The 15,617-nt window shown below is 54.7% G+C and overlaps 1 protein-coding gene across 2 annotated transcripts in view; it reads left to right on the top strand.

Moving 5' to 3' along the window:
- The first annotated feature begins 11,538 nt into the window (after window positions 1-11,538).
- The window catches only part of SLC6A6 (solute carrier family 6 member 6), an 84,763-nt gene continuing 80,684 nt past the window's right edge, over window positions 11,539-15,617 (top strand). Inside the window, exon 1 of one of the 2 annotated variants that reach the window (XM_068557425.1) lies at window positions 11,539-11,628. Coding sequence is in view for 1 of the 2 variants with exons in the window: in XM_068557424.1 (XP_068413525.1) it covers window positions 11,577-11,628 (52 nt within the window). In the remaining variant the exon portion in view is untranslated. The remainder of the gene's footprint in view (window positions 11,629-15,617) is intronic. The other variant, XM_068557424.1, reaches the window with a different exon arrangement.

The following is a 15,617-nucleotide window of genomic DNA, read 5'->3' on the forward strand; positions in this document are numbered from 1 at the left end:
GAGAACTGCACTTGCTTCTCGTCGTGCTGAATTCCTGCAGCCCCCTGCGAGGGTCGCGTTATTTGAAAAGCCTCATCCACCACACACAGCTAGGGAAGGGGCCTGGCCGCGGTGTCCTGGAAATCGGGGCCTTTGCCCCAGCTGCCCTGTGACCGCCTGCCTGAAGCCCCACTGAGTCAGGCCAGCCCAGCTCAAGGGGTCCCGGGACCTGCAGTGGCCTCTGATGACCTCACCCACCTCCAGCCCACCTCTGGGCCACCTCTCGGGTCCCCATCCCTGCCTCTGTCCCAGCCTCATCTCCCAGCCCCGGCTCCCTCCTGAAAGTGCCTCTGCCCTCGGGCCAGGCAGAGGGATCTGAGCCTCCTGGAGGCCAAGAAGACAGGCTCGGTGCCAGGCGCCTCCTGCCAACCCCAGGACACAGCAATTTTGGTCTCAAGGAAACCTCCCACTTGGAAGAAGTACCTGGAGCCAGCAGGGAGCTGAGGATTCCCTTCCACTGCTGACTGGTGCAGTTCTGTCCATCATGGAAGTTGGCACAGCGTACAGCTCTTCGCAGCAGAACCACCGTTGGCGACAACGGCCTCAGGTAAGCCTCTGGCTGGCATCTTCTGAGATGCTTTGGGTGCAGGATGGGGGGGCTTGCCGGCTTCTCAGGTTCGCTCAGGTTTGGAGGCCCCTTAGCCCTAGATGCTAAGTCTCTGCTGCCTGATAGTCCCCTGTTAGGACACCGGGATTCCACTGAGGCTTATCTCCTGTGGCTTCTTGGGCTGAGAGCCCACCACTGTTCCATCCTCCCCGTGAGCCTGGGGAGGTGGTGCAGGGGTGCAGGGGGTACAAAGAGGGCCAGACTCTGCCCCCAGCCTCAAGGAGCTCAGGAGTAATTGCGCAAAATGCACAATGGTGAGACAAATTACCGAGCTCTGTCCCCTAATTCAGAAGGAGCCCTCTGCTTGGCCTGGGGAATGGGGGGATGGACCCACAGAGGGGCTGCTCAAGCAAAGGCATAACAGTGGGAAAAGCCTAAAGGAAAGAGAATCCTTTCATGTGGCTGGTCAGAAGAGTTTAGGGGAGGCAGCTGGCAGTCCTGGTGGAGAGGTAGGCTTGTGAGAACTTGAGGGCTGGGCTGAGGGATTTGATCATTTGAAGGGCAATAAGGAGCCCCTGAAGGTTCTTTAGCAAGAGAGTGACATGTTGAGTTGGCTTTTCCCCGGGGGCTCAAGTGGAAGTGAGCCAGTGAGGAGGGTTCTGGCAGAGGCCGGGCAGGAGGCAGGGCCTGAGTCAGGGACGGGCCTTGGCATTACATCCCCATGGCCTGGGGACAGGGACTGACGCGGCGGGGGGCTGACTGGGTGGGGCATTTAAGCCCCAGTGAAGATCAGGAAGAGGCCAAGAGAGGGGACCCTCTAGGAATTCAAGATGGCTGGGCTTAGCCCCTTTCTGGCACAGATAGGGTAACCAAGGTCCGAAGAGGGCCAGGGTCCCACAGCAAGTCTGTGGCAGTTCCGGGCCCCAACCCAAGGCTGTGAGCTCCTGATCCCAGGCTCTGTCTGCTCAGACAGCCACCCCCTTCCCCAACCGCTCTGGAATCAGGCCGCCAGGATTCCAGTCCTGCTCTCCTCCCAGGTTCTGTCACATGGGGTGGATTGCTTCATTTCCCTGTTGGCAAAGTGCAGATGATTGCAGCACCTGCCTCACTGGGCTTCCGTGAGGATTAAATGAACTAACGCGGTCGGAGAGCTGAGAATAGGAGCTGCACTAGGGCAGGGCTCAGGAGCCTTCCCGCCACCGTTACCCTGTCCCGTGTCCCTCCTGCCCCTCACCGTCCTTCCTCCACTCCACACACAACCCTTCCCCCACTTTCTTTTCCCCTTCTTAAAAACAAACAAACAAACAAAAAAACAGGCGTTCACCTGGTCAGGTGTGTTTCACAAAAACAAAAAGATCAAACTCACAGCTCCCTGGGGGATCCGCCAGCCAAGGGGAGCCTCTCCCACCCACGTGCTGATCACGGAGCCCTCCCTCCTCGAGGTCCCCCTGCTCCTTCTCACCAAAGAGCCTGAAGCTACCACAGCTCCACTGCACAGGTGAAGAGGCCATAGCCCAGAGAGGTGAGGTCATTTGCCCAAGGTCACACAGCTTGGACGTATGAGAGCTGGGGCTGTCCTACCCCAGAGCCTGTGTGCTAGGCCCCAGTGCTATGCTGGGGCGAAAGGCTAGCCCTTGGGGGCATTTACCCAAGAAGATTTCACTCACTCATTGGTTCATTTATTCATTCATCCATGGTCTCTGTGTCTCCTCATGGATCTCATGTTTCTTGAAGATGTAGACTGTACTGTTTGTTTACTTCTGTATCCCTCAGACCCTCGGGGCATAGGAGGTGCTCCTAATGGAACTGAAGAAATGCATACATAAGAGAATATTTGGGAACATAATATGTCCACACTGCATGCCTTCCCTTGCTCACCAGCTCACTCCCTGAGCCACTGTGCTCAGACTTCCATCCCCTGCACTCCACGGAATCCCATCTCCAGGGCCATTGATGGCTGGCCTCCAGGTGGACACATCCAGTTGTCACTGTCAGTCCTCTTCCACTGACTCGGTTAACCCCTCCTCCTCCTTCATGATTCCCATGCTCTTCCCTGGGCTCCCAGGACATGCCCTCTTCCCTCAATCCCCCCACTCGTCTTCAGGCCCCTTTATGAGCTCCTCTTCTGAGGTCCACTCCTTCAAGGCTGGGGTTCCCTTCTCTCTCAACATGCTCTCTCCTGGGTGTTCCCATGGATTCCCTGGGATCTAAAACACTAGTCAAGAAGGGCCTGAAGGGTACCTAACCCTGAGCCACCAACAGGAGACCCTCTATAACTAAGACATGGAGAAGGGAACCAATCTCAGGTGAGATAACATTGGTGGTAAAAATCACCAACCCCACAAGAGGCCTCACCTTCTTTCTTTCACCTTTGACACAGGAGCAGGAGAAGACCAGCACTTAGTGGGCCTCCTCTCTGTGGCAGGCACTGTCCAAAGTGTTCCTTACTCCTCCCCAGCCAAAGAGGATTGGAAGAGGAGGTATTAGTTAGCTCTAGCTGCGTAACAAACATCTGGAAACTAAGTGGCTTAAAATAGTAGCGACTTATTTGGCTCACAATCCCATGGGTTAGCAATTTGGGCTTGGCTCAGCTGGGTGGTTCTCTGCTGGCCTGAGTCTATGGTCAGCTGGTGGGCTTCTCCACATGGCCTCTCATCTGCCAGTGGGCTAGCTGGGCTTTTTCACGTGGCAGGGGAAAGGTTCTGAGACAGCAAGAGCAGAAGCTGCAAGGCCTCTCGTGGCCCAGACTTGAAACCGGCACTTCGTCACTCCCGCTGCATTCTGTTAGCCTGAGCAAGTCACAGGGCAGCCCCGCATGACAGTGGTAGCAGCAGACCCCACCTCTTAATGGGGAGGACTGCAAAGCATCAAGGTCATCTTCCAATCTGCTGCGGAGACAGTCTTCATTTTACAAAGGAGGCTGGTAGTGACAAAACAGCCGGGTGGACTCCAGCCCACTGACCCTCCCACAGACCCAGACCTGTGGGCCTTCGAGCTCGGAAAGGCAGGCCTCACCGAAGAGGCTGTTCAGAGGGGTCCCAGGCAGGCCGGTGACAAGCAGGCGCTTGACTCAAGAGGAGGATTAAGGACACTAAATCCGTCCCTGAGGTTTGAAGGGTGGCCAAAGCAGCAGGGCGCCGCTCCAAGTGCAGGCCTCCCTCCAAGAGAGGGGAGCACAGTGGCCTCCCCACCCGACTGCCTGGCTCCAGTCTTGCTGGCCCAGCCCACTGGGAATCGGAGTAGCCAGCATGTGCCAGGCCCAGGCATCCGATGACCGGCAATGGTTCCTGCCCAGACTAGCAGGGCACACAGGTGCCACCGACAAGAGCCCTCGGTGTTTCCCCTGGGGGTGTCCTAAGGGCCAAGGCTGAGAAAAATGAGGCTTTGGAGCCTGCCTGTGTAGAGCCCAGCCTTCCTGCTTCCCAGTAAGGGTCAGGCCTTGGGCAAGCTGCTGCTCTCTCTGGGCCTCGGTTTCCTCCTCTGTAAGATGGGATTGAAGATGATGCTTTCCTCACCGGAAGGTGACAGAGATTCAGGAAGACAAGCACATAAAGTGCTTCTCTCTGGGCTGGGCAGATGCAACATTGTCCAGAAATGGTAGCCATCACCAACTATAGCCTAGGGCCCTCAGTCCTCTCTCCAAGGGCCGAGTCCCAATGTGACTGGGGATTAGAAAAGCCACGTGATGCATATACCACATAGTACACGTCACCCCTCGGGGCTAGAGCAGCCCCCATCCATCAGACTGATTTTTCTATGGTGGAGCTTGACTATTCAAGGCACCTGGGCTCAAGTTTCCAGACAGCTTCATAGAATTTCAAGTTTTCCCACTAAATCAGTTTTTTTGTTTTTCAATTTCATTTTTCAACAAATTGTTGGCTATGAGAAGCACAGATAAGGGATTCTTTGGATCATCGTAATTATTACTCAGCAGCTCTCAGTCTTGGCTGTGTATTAGAATGAGGTGGGGAGCAGGTTAAAATGCAGATTCTTGGGCCTGACACCAGACCAAAGGAATCAAGTTTCAGGAAGTGGGTCCCGGGGAACAGCATTTAAAAAATGCTTCCGAGGTGAGTCTGATGCATAGGCAGGGATGAACCGTATTCTAGAGATTATAAAACAGGGGAGGGGCTTTGCTGGTTTAGGAGGGTCAGGGAAGACTTCTCCGAGAGCGGGACCAAGCTTGAGCAAACTGACTGGGTAAGAAAGGGGAGGAAGAAGGTTCCCAGCAGAGGGGACAGTGGGCACCAACTCCTCAAGGCAGGAAGACACTCAACAGCAAGTTAAGGGCACGGAAAGGTCCCGGGTGGGCTGGAGCAAGGGCGAGCTGCCTCCTTGGGTTCTTCTTTGGTGGGGTTAAGGGGGGAGATTTGAGACCGGGACCTTCCTGAGGGCGAAATCTGTGCAAAGAGGCTCTTTCTCCCCAGAGAAAAGGGAGCAGCAAGGCCAGGGGAGGGGAATAAATTAAAATCAGCACGTGAGCACTTCCCTGGTGGCACAGTGGTTACGAATCCGCCTGCCAATGCAGGGGACACGGGTTCGAGCCCTGGTGCGGGAAGATCCCACATGCTGCGGAGCAACTAAGCCCGTGCGCCACAACTACTGAGCCTGCGTCCTAGAGCCCGCGAGCCACAACTACTGAGCCCACGTGCCACAACTACTGAAGCCCACGTGCCTAGGGCCCATGCTCCGCAACAAGAGAAGCCACCACAATGAGAAGCCCGCGCACCGCAACAAAGAGTAGCCCCCGCTCGCCACAACTAGAGAAAGCCCGTGCGAAGCAACGAAGACCCAACGCAGCCAAAAATAAATAAATAAATAAATTTATAAAAAATCAAATCAAATCAAGTCAGCATGTGTTGGGCTGGGAGGCATCCCACAATCCGATAACCCAATGGGTTTTAAGTGTTTTTAAGTTATTTTGGTGGCTTTTTGTCAAACAAAATATTTTGCCACTGTCCCTGTAATGGTTGGAGCAAAGTGATGGTGATGTAGGGGATCTGGGGTCCTGCCCCCTTTGACCTTCACCACCAACCCTCCCCAGGTCCCCTTGGGACTCTGAGGAACCCAGTTTGAAAACCCCAGGGAACCGAGGCTCAGAGAGGGATGATGGGATTGCCCAAGGTGCCCCCAGTCACGAGGGCAGGGCTGGGGCAGGACCCTGGCCCCCTGGCTCCCTTTCCTCTGCTCCTTTGTCCTGGGCAGAGTTCCCCAAATCTTTGTCAAGTAGGTCTCCCTGTACAAGTTTTTCTTTTGCTACAACTCACTTATGGGTTGAACTATGTCCCCAAAAAAGATATGTTGAAATCCTAACCCTCAGTACCTTATTCAGAAATAGAGTCTGTGCAGATGTCATCAAGTTTAAGATGAGGACATTAGGGTGGCCTTTATCCAATGTGACCAGGGTCCTTATAAGAAGAGGGAAACTTGGGGACTTCCCTGGTGGTCCAGTGGGTAAGACTGCACACTCCCAATGCAGGGGGCCCGGTTCCATACCTGGTCAAGGAACTAGGTCCCACATGCATGCCGCAACTAAAGGTCCCGCACGCCACAACTAAGAAGCCTGCATGCTGCAACTAAGACCCGGTGCAGGCTAAATAAATAAATAAATACATGTAAAAAAAAAAAAAAAAAGAGGAAGAAGAAGAGGGATATTTGGCTGCAGAGGAGGGTGGCCATGTGAGCTCAGAGACACATGGAAAGAAGGCCAGGTGACCCCCGAAGCAGAGATGGGAGCAATACAGCGGCAAACCAAGAAACGGCAAAGATTGATGGGAACAACCAGAAGCTAGGAAGTGGCAAGGAAGGTTTCTGCCCAGAGCCTCAGAGGGAGCACAGCCCTGCCGACACCTTGATCTCAGACTTCTGGCCTCCAGAAATGTGAAAGAAAACATTTTAGTGGTTTGTAAGCCATCCAGTTTGTGGTACTTTGTTACGGCAACCTTAGGAAACTAATATACCTCCTAAATCATTACTCATTTAATTTTTTTCCTTCAAACAGACTCATTTTTAAACAACACGTTTTGCTAAAAAGCACACATTTTGCTAAAAAGTAAATCTCCCATCGCTGCTAGAAATGGAAGACCACGATCCTTTCCATAAATAGTAGGTGCCTTAAAAGTAAAGACAATGAAAACTGGCTAATCTAGCTGGAGGAAGTTGCCTGACGGCTCTGATCTGGGGATATCTTTGTTGGAAAAGAAGATGAACAGGTGACAGAGGGCATTGAAGACACACAAGCGCCCAGCAGAGACCTCTCCATGTATCAGAGGGAGAAAATGAGAATTGAAGAGAGAAAACTCCCTTATTACCCGAAAATGCCTCATCCTGAGATGTGTCCAATGATTAGGATTTCAGGAGTGGCCATCCCCCACCAAGCCCATCCTCCTCTTATGTTTGAGGAAACTGAGGCCCAGAAAGCTTCAGTGATTTGCCCAAGGTCACACAGTGTTGGTGGCCAAGGTTGGATTTGAACCGAACTCCTATGTGCTTTCCAGGAAATTACATGTGAGAGACTTCTTGGTCCCATCCAGCAGCCCCGGGTCATGCTCGGGTGGCCATGGACCAAGCACAGGGACACAGAGTAGGGGCAATAAGCTCTGAAGGCCAAGCAAGCAGACTCAGCCTGTGTGTCCTAATCCCATAGCAGTTGTAGCCAAGTGAAGGCCATGCAGAATTATTACTATGCTTCAAGGCAATTGGACCTGAGCGAAACTTGGCTCACACCAAGGGTTATAATTCAAGTGATGATCACAAGATTTTTTTACTTCTTGATTCATTAGACTGTGCATATCGAAAATCAGGGTCGATGCGGGCAGCCGTCCTTGTCCTGTTACATATAGTCACATGCTAAACAATGGAGGTCGTGGGGCCCATCCCCAAACCAGGCATCTCCTTCCCCTTCGTCTGACCAGGTGGCCACCCTCTTCCCTCTCCCTCTGCTTCTCTCTCTTCATCTCTTAGCTTCCATTGCCTGCTATGGCCCCTGTGAAGGAGCAAGGCTTAGAACATAGAATCTGATACACTTGAGTTCAAATCCCAGCTCCACTGTGTGGCCTTGGGTGGGTGGCTCATCATCTCTGAGCCTCAGTTTCCTCATCTGTGAAATGGGTCCCTTCCTCTGAGGTCATGTCTGTGAGTGTTTGCCTCAGCACCTGGCACATGGCAGAAGCTCAGTAAACAATGATTTTCTCCACCTGCCAGGCTGCAAGCTCCTGCTTTCTCTGCCAAACCTCAACTGCCATGGGAGTTTTCAACATCGCCAGCCATAACGCTAATTGTGCCTTTTTATGAGCCGAGTCCTGTTCCTGCATTAACCCATTTCATCTTCCCAACAACTGTGTGCAGGCCATACTGTTCCTGCCCCAGACAGAGGGGCACACACCTCGGAGGACCTCTCTGGGACCCTCCCCTGCTGCTCACCTTCCCCCAGAATGAGGGTTCTGCAGGGTCAAAGGGAGGTGTACATACAGAGCCGGCACTCTACAGTACCCCAGCCCCGAGTGCTCCACTGTCAGCCCCTCCCGCATCCATCCACCTGAGGGTGGAGAGGTCCACGGTGTGCACCAAGCCCGAGGGTGGACAAGCGGGGCTCCGCGAGGGAGTGCGGGTGTGGCTGAGCTGGAATGGGAGGCGGGGTTGTCCATATAGGTGCGTGTGCAAAGCTGCTCAAGGGCGAGGGCGGAGCCAGGGGTGGCAAGAGAGGGGTGAGGGGGCCACCAGCCATGGCCACAGGCGGAGGACGGGTTCTCCCCTGCCCCCACTTGAGGTATAGAACTCCAAGGAGACTGAGAAATTTTCATTCAAACCTGGCCCCTGGCTCGCCATGAAAATACACCTGCCAAGGTGAGAGAGAAGGATAGCTTCTAGTTAACAGCGCAGTAGCTTGATGTGTAATTTGTCAATATCAAGACAGATACATGTGGGTCTCTTTGAAGCCTGGGGGCAGCCCCACCAGTGTGAGGAATGGCCTGGTGTCATCTCTGTTTTCTCAACTCCCGACCCATAGAGGACAATGCATTTGTCAAATTAAGGAATGTGCTGGGCCCAAGGCTTTCTGTACACAGGTGGAGAAGACCAGGCTCAAAAACAGCAAATAGCGTCTAAGCACAAGCGATGATAACACCCCTGGAGACCAGGATCAGGGCCCATGTGGCAGCCACCTCTGCCCTCACTGCCTCGGTTTCCCCACTTGCACAAGAAGGGCATTGGCTTCTCTCCTACCCCAGGGCCTGACTAGGCTCCCTCTTGGTAACCTAGACCTAGACCTGTCTCTTCCCTTCCCATCCTCTAAAACGAGCCTCTTACCCCAGGTCAGGCATCTGAGATCTGACAGATAACCTCCTATATCCCCCTTTCCCACCGTCCTCCACATGGTCCTCTCACTTGCTCATGCCAGCTGGCTTTGTCAACTTGGCAAAAATAATCAGAATGATGGAATCATTATAAGGACTCACCTTGTACAAGCCCTGACCTTCACAGTAACCCTGGAAGGGGCTCTAGTGCCATCCTCATTTTACAGATGGACAAACCGAGGTTCAGTTAGGGACTGGTCCCTTGCCTAAGGTCACAGCTGGTAAGGGGCAGAGCCTAGAACCAAACACACGTCTCTCTGACCCCCAGAGCCCACACATCTGCCCTACAGCCAGAAATCACAGAGAAGAGGGGCCTTCTTGGCACTGCTGTGTGTCCTGGGACAAATCACTTGTCCTTTCTGAGCCTCCATTTTCCCGGAGAAGTGGCCACGGAGGGCGCCTGGGGTCACCTAGAGCTGACGGATTCTGGGATTCCAGGAGTGGAGCGGGGGCGGCTGGCATGCCAGGGGCCCACCCCGTCTGGCTCAGATGACCAGTCCTGAGGGCCCAATCAGGCCAGTCTTGGATCAGGCCATAAGTGGGAACAAAACAGTCAGGGAGCTTGCCTCCTCAGCTTTGTTTATTGTCTGGGAGCTGGGAATATTTTGAATTGTTGTGTTTGGGGAGGGAGGGAAAAATAACCAAATATAAGAAGGCAGCCAGCGAGAGGCCTAGGCAGGAATGCAGAGGAATTAGGCCTGCCTGGGTATGTCTAGGAGACAGTGATGCTCCCAGAGGCCCAGCACCCTCTGGGTCAAGGATCCTCCACTCTGACGAGACATTCAGATTGCCTGGAGAACGTCATTTAAAAAAAAAAAAAAAGCCTCATTTCCTATTAAATGAGGATTTTGGGGGGAGGGTGGGACCCAGATAGAAGGATTGTTTAAGCTTCCCAGGTGATGGGGATCTGCTCACGGCAGTGCCCGTCGGAGGGCTGGGGAGACATGATTGCTGGCCCTGACCCAGAGTTCCAGATTCGGGAGGGCTGGGTGGGGCCTGGGACCGGGCATTCCTCACAGGTTTCCAGGCATTGCTGCTGGTCTGGGGGCCACACTTTGAGAGCCTCCTCTCTGTACTCTTATGACTCCAAGCGTGGTCTGGGGAGCAGGGGCATCTGAGCACATCAGAAATTCAGAGCGTCAGGCCCCATGCCGGACAGTGCCGTCGAATCTGCCTGTGAGCCCGTTCCCAGGAGACTGTATGCGCTTCGCAGTTGAGGGTCCAACCTAGGTCACCTTGGCTAGCCATTCATGCCACAGATGGGGAGACCGAGGCACTGAGAAGCAGAGACCCTCAGGGCTACAGAGCCATTAAAGACCCCTCGGTGCTTGGATCCAGTTCTCTCCGGGGAGGAGCTTCCATGTGGGGTTGAAAGCACAGTCTTGAAGATGGGGGAGGGAGGGGCTTTAACCCCAGCTACACAAACGGTTAGTTTTACAGTTTGTGGACCTGAGTGTGTAAGAGAGGGTACCCAGCACAGGGGTGGCGAGGCATCTGTAGGTGGCTGCGGTCCCATTCATTCGTTCAGCAGAGGTCTGGGGGCACCTACCAAGGGCCAGGCACTGCTCTAGGCCCTGGGACCCAGCTGACTCAGCCCTGCTGTGTGAAGCAGGCAGCCCAGATGTGGAAGCAGATATGAACAGGTGGACATAAAAGCGATCAAGGTACACTGACATGGTTCTCTGAGTCAGGGTGAAAATATAACCAGGGAGGAGACATTGGCCTAAATGATGTGAAGGAGCCAGTCCGGGAAGGGCTGGGGGGAAAGTATTCCGGGACGGGGAGCAGCCAGCGAAGACCCTGAGCAAAGGAGTCTGGGGTTTGAGGGAAGCCTGAAGGGCTGTGTGTGTGGCTGGAGGGGAGGAAGAGGTGAGTGACAGAGCGGGGGGGGTGGGGGGTGGGTGGGGGGGTTATCAGAGGCTGTGAGGAGTGTGGGCATGGGGCCAGCGGGCAGTGTGTGGGCTGGTTCAAAGCAGGAAGAACTCAGGGGCTCTGGGGCTCTTCCATTAGATTTTTACTGAGGTATTCATCGCATTGAGTGATACGTTCAGATCTAACGTGTATGGGTGTTTGCAGATGTACACACCTGAGGAGGCTTCACCAGATCAGGAGATGGCACCATTCCAACCCAGAAGGTGGTCCTTCCAGCCAGCCCCTCCGCCGCCCCAGGGGCAACCACTGCTCCTATTTCCAAGGCCATAGATTCGCACTCCTGATTTAGAGTCCATATAAATGGCCATTGAAACGGTGGTCTGTGGTGCCTGGTGTTTCGGCGATCGCCCCTGGTTTGGGGCATCTCAGGAGTCCTCCATCTGTTTGTCTATTTTGCATAGTCCTCCTATGGATGTTCCGTCTTTTGGTTCTTGGGAATAGTGCTGCCATTCACATGCTTGTACAGTCCTGTGTGGGCGTCTGTTTTCATTTCTCTTCGGTCAATGCCGAGGCATAGAATTGCTGGCAGATCGTTGAAGTGGATTTTTAACCTTATGAGAAATTGCTGAACTGTTTTCTGCAGCCTCTGTGCCATTCCTGCCTCACCAGCCATGGAGGAGAGTCCTGGATCCCTCCAGCTGCCGAGTGGAGATGGGCCGGGCAGGAGGGGACACAGGGAGGAGACCTGCAGTCACCAGAGGGAGATGAGGGTGGCCTGGCCTGGGGAGCTGAGGACCTGGACAGCTGAGCTGCGTGGTGAGTGAATACACAGGCGCACGTGTTCCCTCCCCACAGGTTTGTCTCCTGCACTGACACTGTCCCCTTCCCTGGGGCAGATCTGCTGTTCCCACCAAGGGAGAGGGGGAAGGGCACCCTGACGGCCTGCCACCCACTGACCACCACATCAAGGCAAGGGCTTCCTGGGATCCTCTGTGCTCCGGCCTTGTGCTGGGCACTGCCAGGGACCCCTGCCTACTGGGTGCTCCCAGTCGGGCTGAGATCCAGGCTGCTGGAGGGCAATGGGCAAAGTGCTTTGGGAGAAGGAACAGCATGGGGGAGGGAAAGGCGTGGGTGAAGGCCAGGAGGTAGAAAAGCCCAAGACACGCAGGCGGGAGGGTGGGCGAGCGTCCGGTTAACCAAAGGCTAGACTGTGTGCAGCGCTCTGTGTGAGTCTCCACTTACTCCTCACAACAACATGGCATAGGGGGTCTGACCAGTCTGGTTTTACAAATGGGGAAACTGAGGCACAGAGAGGTTACACGATTCCCTCTGGGTCACACAGCCCCTGAGAGATGAGGGTGGGATTTGGCAACAGATAGGAGGAGGGTGGGTGGGCGGGAAGCAGATTCCTGAGGCTAGATGTGCCGATAAAGCCTCTGTGGTGCCACCATCTGTCCGTCCACGTCCAGAGATGTGGACACGGCCGTGCCCAGGAGAAAGTGACCAGGATGGGGCCACTCGGCCATTCCATCACCATCCCTTCCTCTCTTCAGGGAATGAGGTTCTGAGAGGCATGGAGGCCGGCCAGATGACCCTCGGCAGGGCTGGTGCCAGGGCCTCCCTGCACTGGCCAGATGGCCCAGCATGGCTGGATCCTAGCAGTATTTCAGCAACTCTTGTTGGTTGCCTGATAGATGGATGAGACGAACTATTCCCTGGCAAGGGACAAAGGGTTTTGTTCAAAGCCCTGGATCGATTTTACGTTATTATTGCCAGCTTCTGAGAAAAGCATCATCGAGCAGCCTTTTCAAAATCTCATTCACTGCCTTTGAGTCCAGGGCCTTCCGTGAGCTCTCCCCGCAATCGATTTCTGTTCTTGGAATGGGAGGAGTTAGTCCCCACGGAATTTCAGGCCAGGATGCCGCTTCTGAAGGAAACCTCTGCCTGGGTTTCCTTGAAGGTCCCTCCTCCTGCCAACATGTTCACTTCCTTGGTGCTCACAGCCTTGTCCTGGAGCTTCAGACACCCCACCGTGGCAGGGGGACAGGGACGTGCACAAAGGACACCCGGGTCTCACACTCAGCCCTTCGCAGGGAACTGGCCCGGTGGGGACTGGCCCCTGGGGAAGCCGCATCCCCATGTGAGGGGGTGGTTGATGCCTCTCGGCTCCAAGTGACAGTAGGTAAGTGCCCTGAGGTGGCTCCATCTTGCCACCTTTTCCAGAGAAAGCAGACATTCAAGTCTGTTGTAAAATGTCAACTCTTCCAAACTTTCATTCACGGCAATTAACTCAAAATATTTTAAAGCGCAGTGGAGGCCAAAGAAGTACATCTGGGAGCCGGATTCAGTGCAGAAACACCAGCCCCCGCAAGTTTGAGACCTCTTGTCACAATGGCTCAATGAGTCCGGACTATGATCTCCTATTATGGATGAGGAAACTGAGGCCCAGAGAGCCGGCATGCAGGCCCAAGTCCCAGCAGAAGGGGGTTGGAACCTGGGGGTCTCTGGCCTCCATGCTGGCTCTCCCCACCTCACCCGGCCCTTCTCTGCCTCTTGCTGCTTCGCCTTGGGGTGGAGGTTGGAGCATTTCCTGGTGCCTTTCCTCCTCCTCCTCCTCCTCCTCTCCCTCTCCCTCTCCCTCTCCTGCCCTCTGGGGTTGGGTTGTGGTCTGGCAACCACTAAAGGCCCCAGAATCCCTTCAGTTAAGAGTGTGTGGCCTCTGGAACTAGATGGCCTGCTGAGTGACCTTGGGCAAGTAACTTAATTTCTCTGTGGCTCAGTTTTCCTTTCTGTAAAATGGGGGAGATTAATAGTACCAACCTCACAGGGTGGTTGCAAGGATTCGGCAGGTTAAGATATTTAAATGCATTGTACAGCGCCCGGCATGTAGCTAAGTGCCATACAAGTGTTCGTTAAAATAAATGCAACGAACATTTGTTGAGTACCTGCTGTGTGCCAGGCCCAGGTCTCGATGGAGGTACAAAGGATAAGGTCCTGTCCCTCGTGGAGTTGATGGTCTAGAGGAAGAAGGCAGATGGTTGAAAGGGCCTCATCCGTGGTCCTGCACCGATAGCGTCTGCACTGCACTGGCCCACCTGGAGGTCAGCCGATCCAACAGGCCTTCCAAACGGCAGCCCTGGACATGCCACTCCCCATCACAGGTCCAGTGGCCTTCACTGCCCTTGCTCACTCCCTGCGACGCTCAGGCCCACGTTACCTTTGCTTAGGGCCCCCCACTCCTGCCAGCAGGCCTACGCACAGCAGATTCCTCTTCCTGGAACATGCTCCCTCTCCCCTCCCCTCAACCCTCGGGCTTAGTCACAGCCTCCTGGTGGTTCAAACCTCAACTCCAGGGTCACTTCCCTGCACTGTGACCTGCCACTTGGCGCTGTGTGCAGTGACACACAGGGGGTCTGGGGAGTTTTTGCTTGCCATCTGCTCCTTCAGCTCACGGGGGAGCCTCACGCACATCAGGAGAAGGGGACAGGGGTGGGGACGCAGTCGCTCGATCTCCAGCTTTGGTTTCCTCACCTGTAAAAGGGGGGCAGTTACTCTGAACGCAAAGGAGAGAGCTGAGGTGCCCAGAGTAGATGCCACCCGGGGTGGCTGGGGTGCTAGAGGCACTGCTGGTCCCTCGGTGCTTCCTGGAGGAAGGGGCGCCTGGGCCAGCAGAGAAGGGCAGGGAAGGCTCTGGAGGAAGGTGCAGGAGGGTATGTGCCAGTGTCTGGCTTGGCTGGAGCTGCCGTGGGGGCAGAGCCTCTAGAAAGTCAAGATGGCGCCAGAGAGCAGGAGCCTCAGTGAGGAAACCGGGGAGAGATGAAGGGTCACCCACGGAATCCTGCCCCTCGCATGCCTGTATGCCTTCTGGGGCCGCTCCAAAGAGGGTGTTACCCAGCGCTTTCAGGAGGTGGATACAGGCTGGGCCAGGTCTGGCAACGGGGATGGCTCTCTATGGGGCCTGTTTGGCATTTCTTCTTTCAACCTCAATCTAAAAGGTTCTCTGCACACAGCCTCCCAGGTGCAGAGACGGAGTGAGAGAAAGTGAGACCAGCACAGGGCTCAGAGAGGGGAAGGGCATGCTGGAAGTTCCACAGCACTTCCCTCAGGCCTGGCCAGGGTGTGGATGTGGAACGTGGTCTCTGAGGACCTGCTCATGCAAATAAGGACGAGAATAATGGCACATTCCCCATTTTTAAAAAATTGTATTTATTTTTGGCTGTGTTGGGTCTTCCTTGCTGCACGCGGGCTTTCTCTAGTTGCGACGAGAGGGGGCTACACCTCATTGCGGTGCACGGGCTTCTCACTGTGGTGGCTTCTCTTGTTGCAGAGCACTGGCTCTAGGCGCGCGGGCTTCAGTAGTTGTGGCACTTGGGCTCGGTAGCTGTGGCTCGCGGGCTCCAGAGCATAGGCTCAGTAGTTGTGGCGCACGGGTTTAGTTGCTCCTCTGCATGTGGGATCTTCCCGGACCAGGGCTCGAACCCATGTCCCCTGCATTGGCAGGCGGATTCTTAACCACTGTGCCAGCAGGGAAGTCCCACATTCCCCATTTTCATTTAAAAATAGACTCTCACTTGGCACTTATGTGCCAGGAGCTCTTCTGAGCTCTTTGCACTGTTAACCTTGGGTCTTCATAGCAGCCAGAGAAGATAAATTCCATTATTCATATTTCCATTTTACAGATGAGGAAACTGAGGTAAGGAAGAGAGCCTGAGTAGTCCCCCAAGGTCACCCAGCCAGGGCAAAGCCAAGAAGCCGGGGTGGTTTCACATCACTTTCTCAGGTCACCCTCTGGCCTGGGGGAGGCG

This window comes from Eschrichtius robustus, chromosome 12 (genome assembly GCF_028021215.1).
Source record: "Eschrichtius robustus isolate mEscRob2 chromosome 12, mEscRob2.pri, whole genome shotgun sequence".
Classification (NCBI taxonomy): Eukaryota; Metazoa; Chordata; class Mammalia; order Artiodactyla; family Eschrichtiidae; genus Eschrichtius; species Eschrichtius robustus.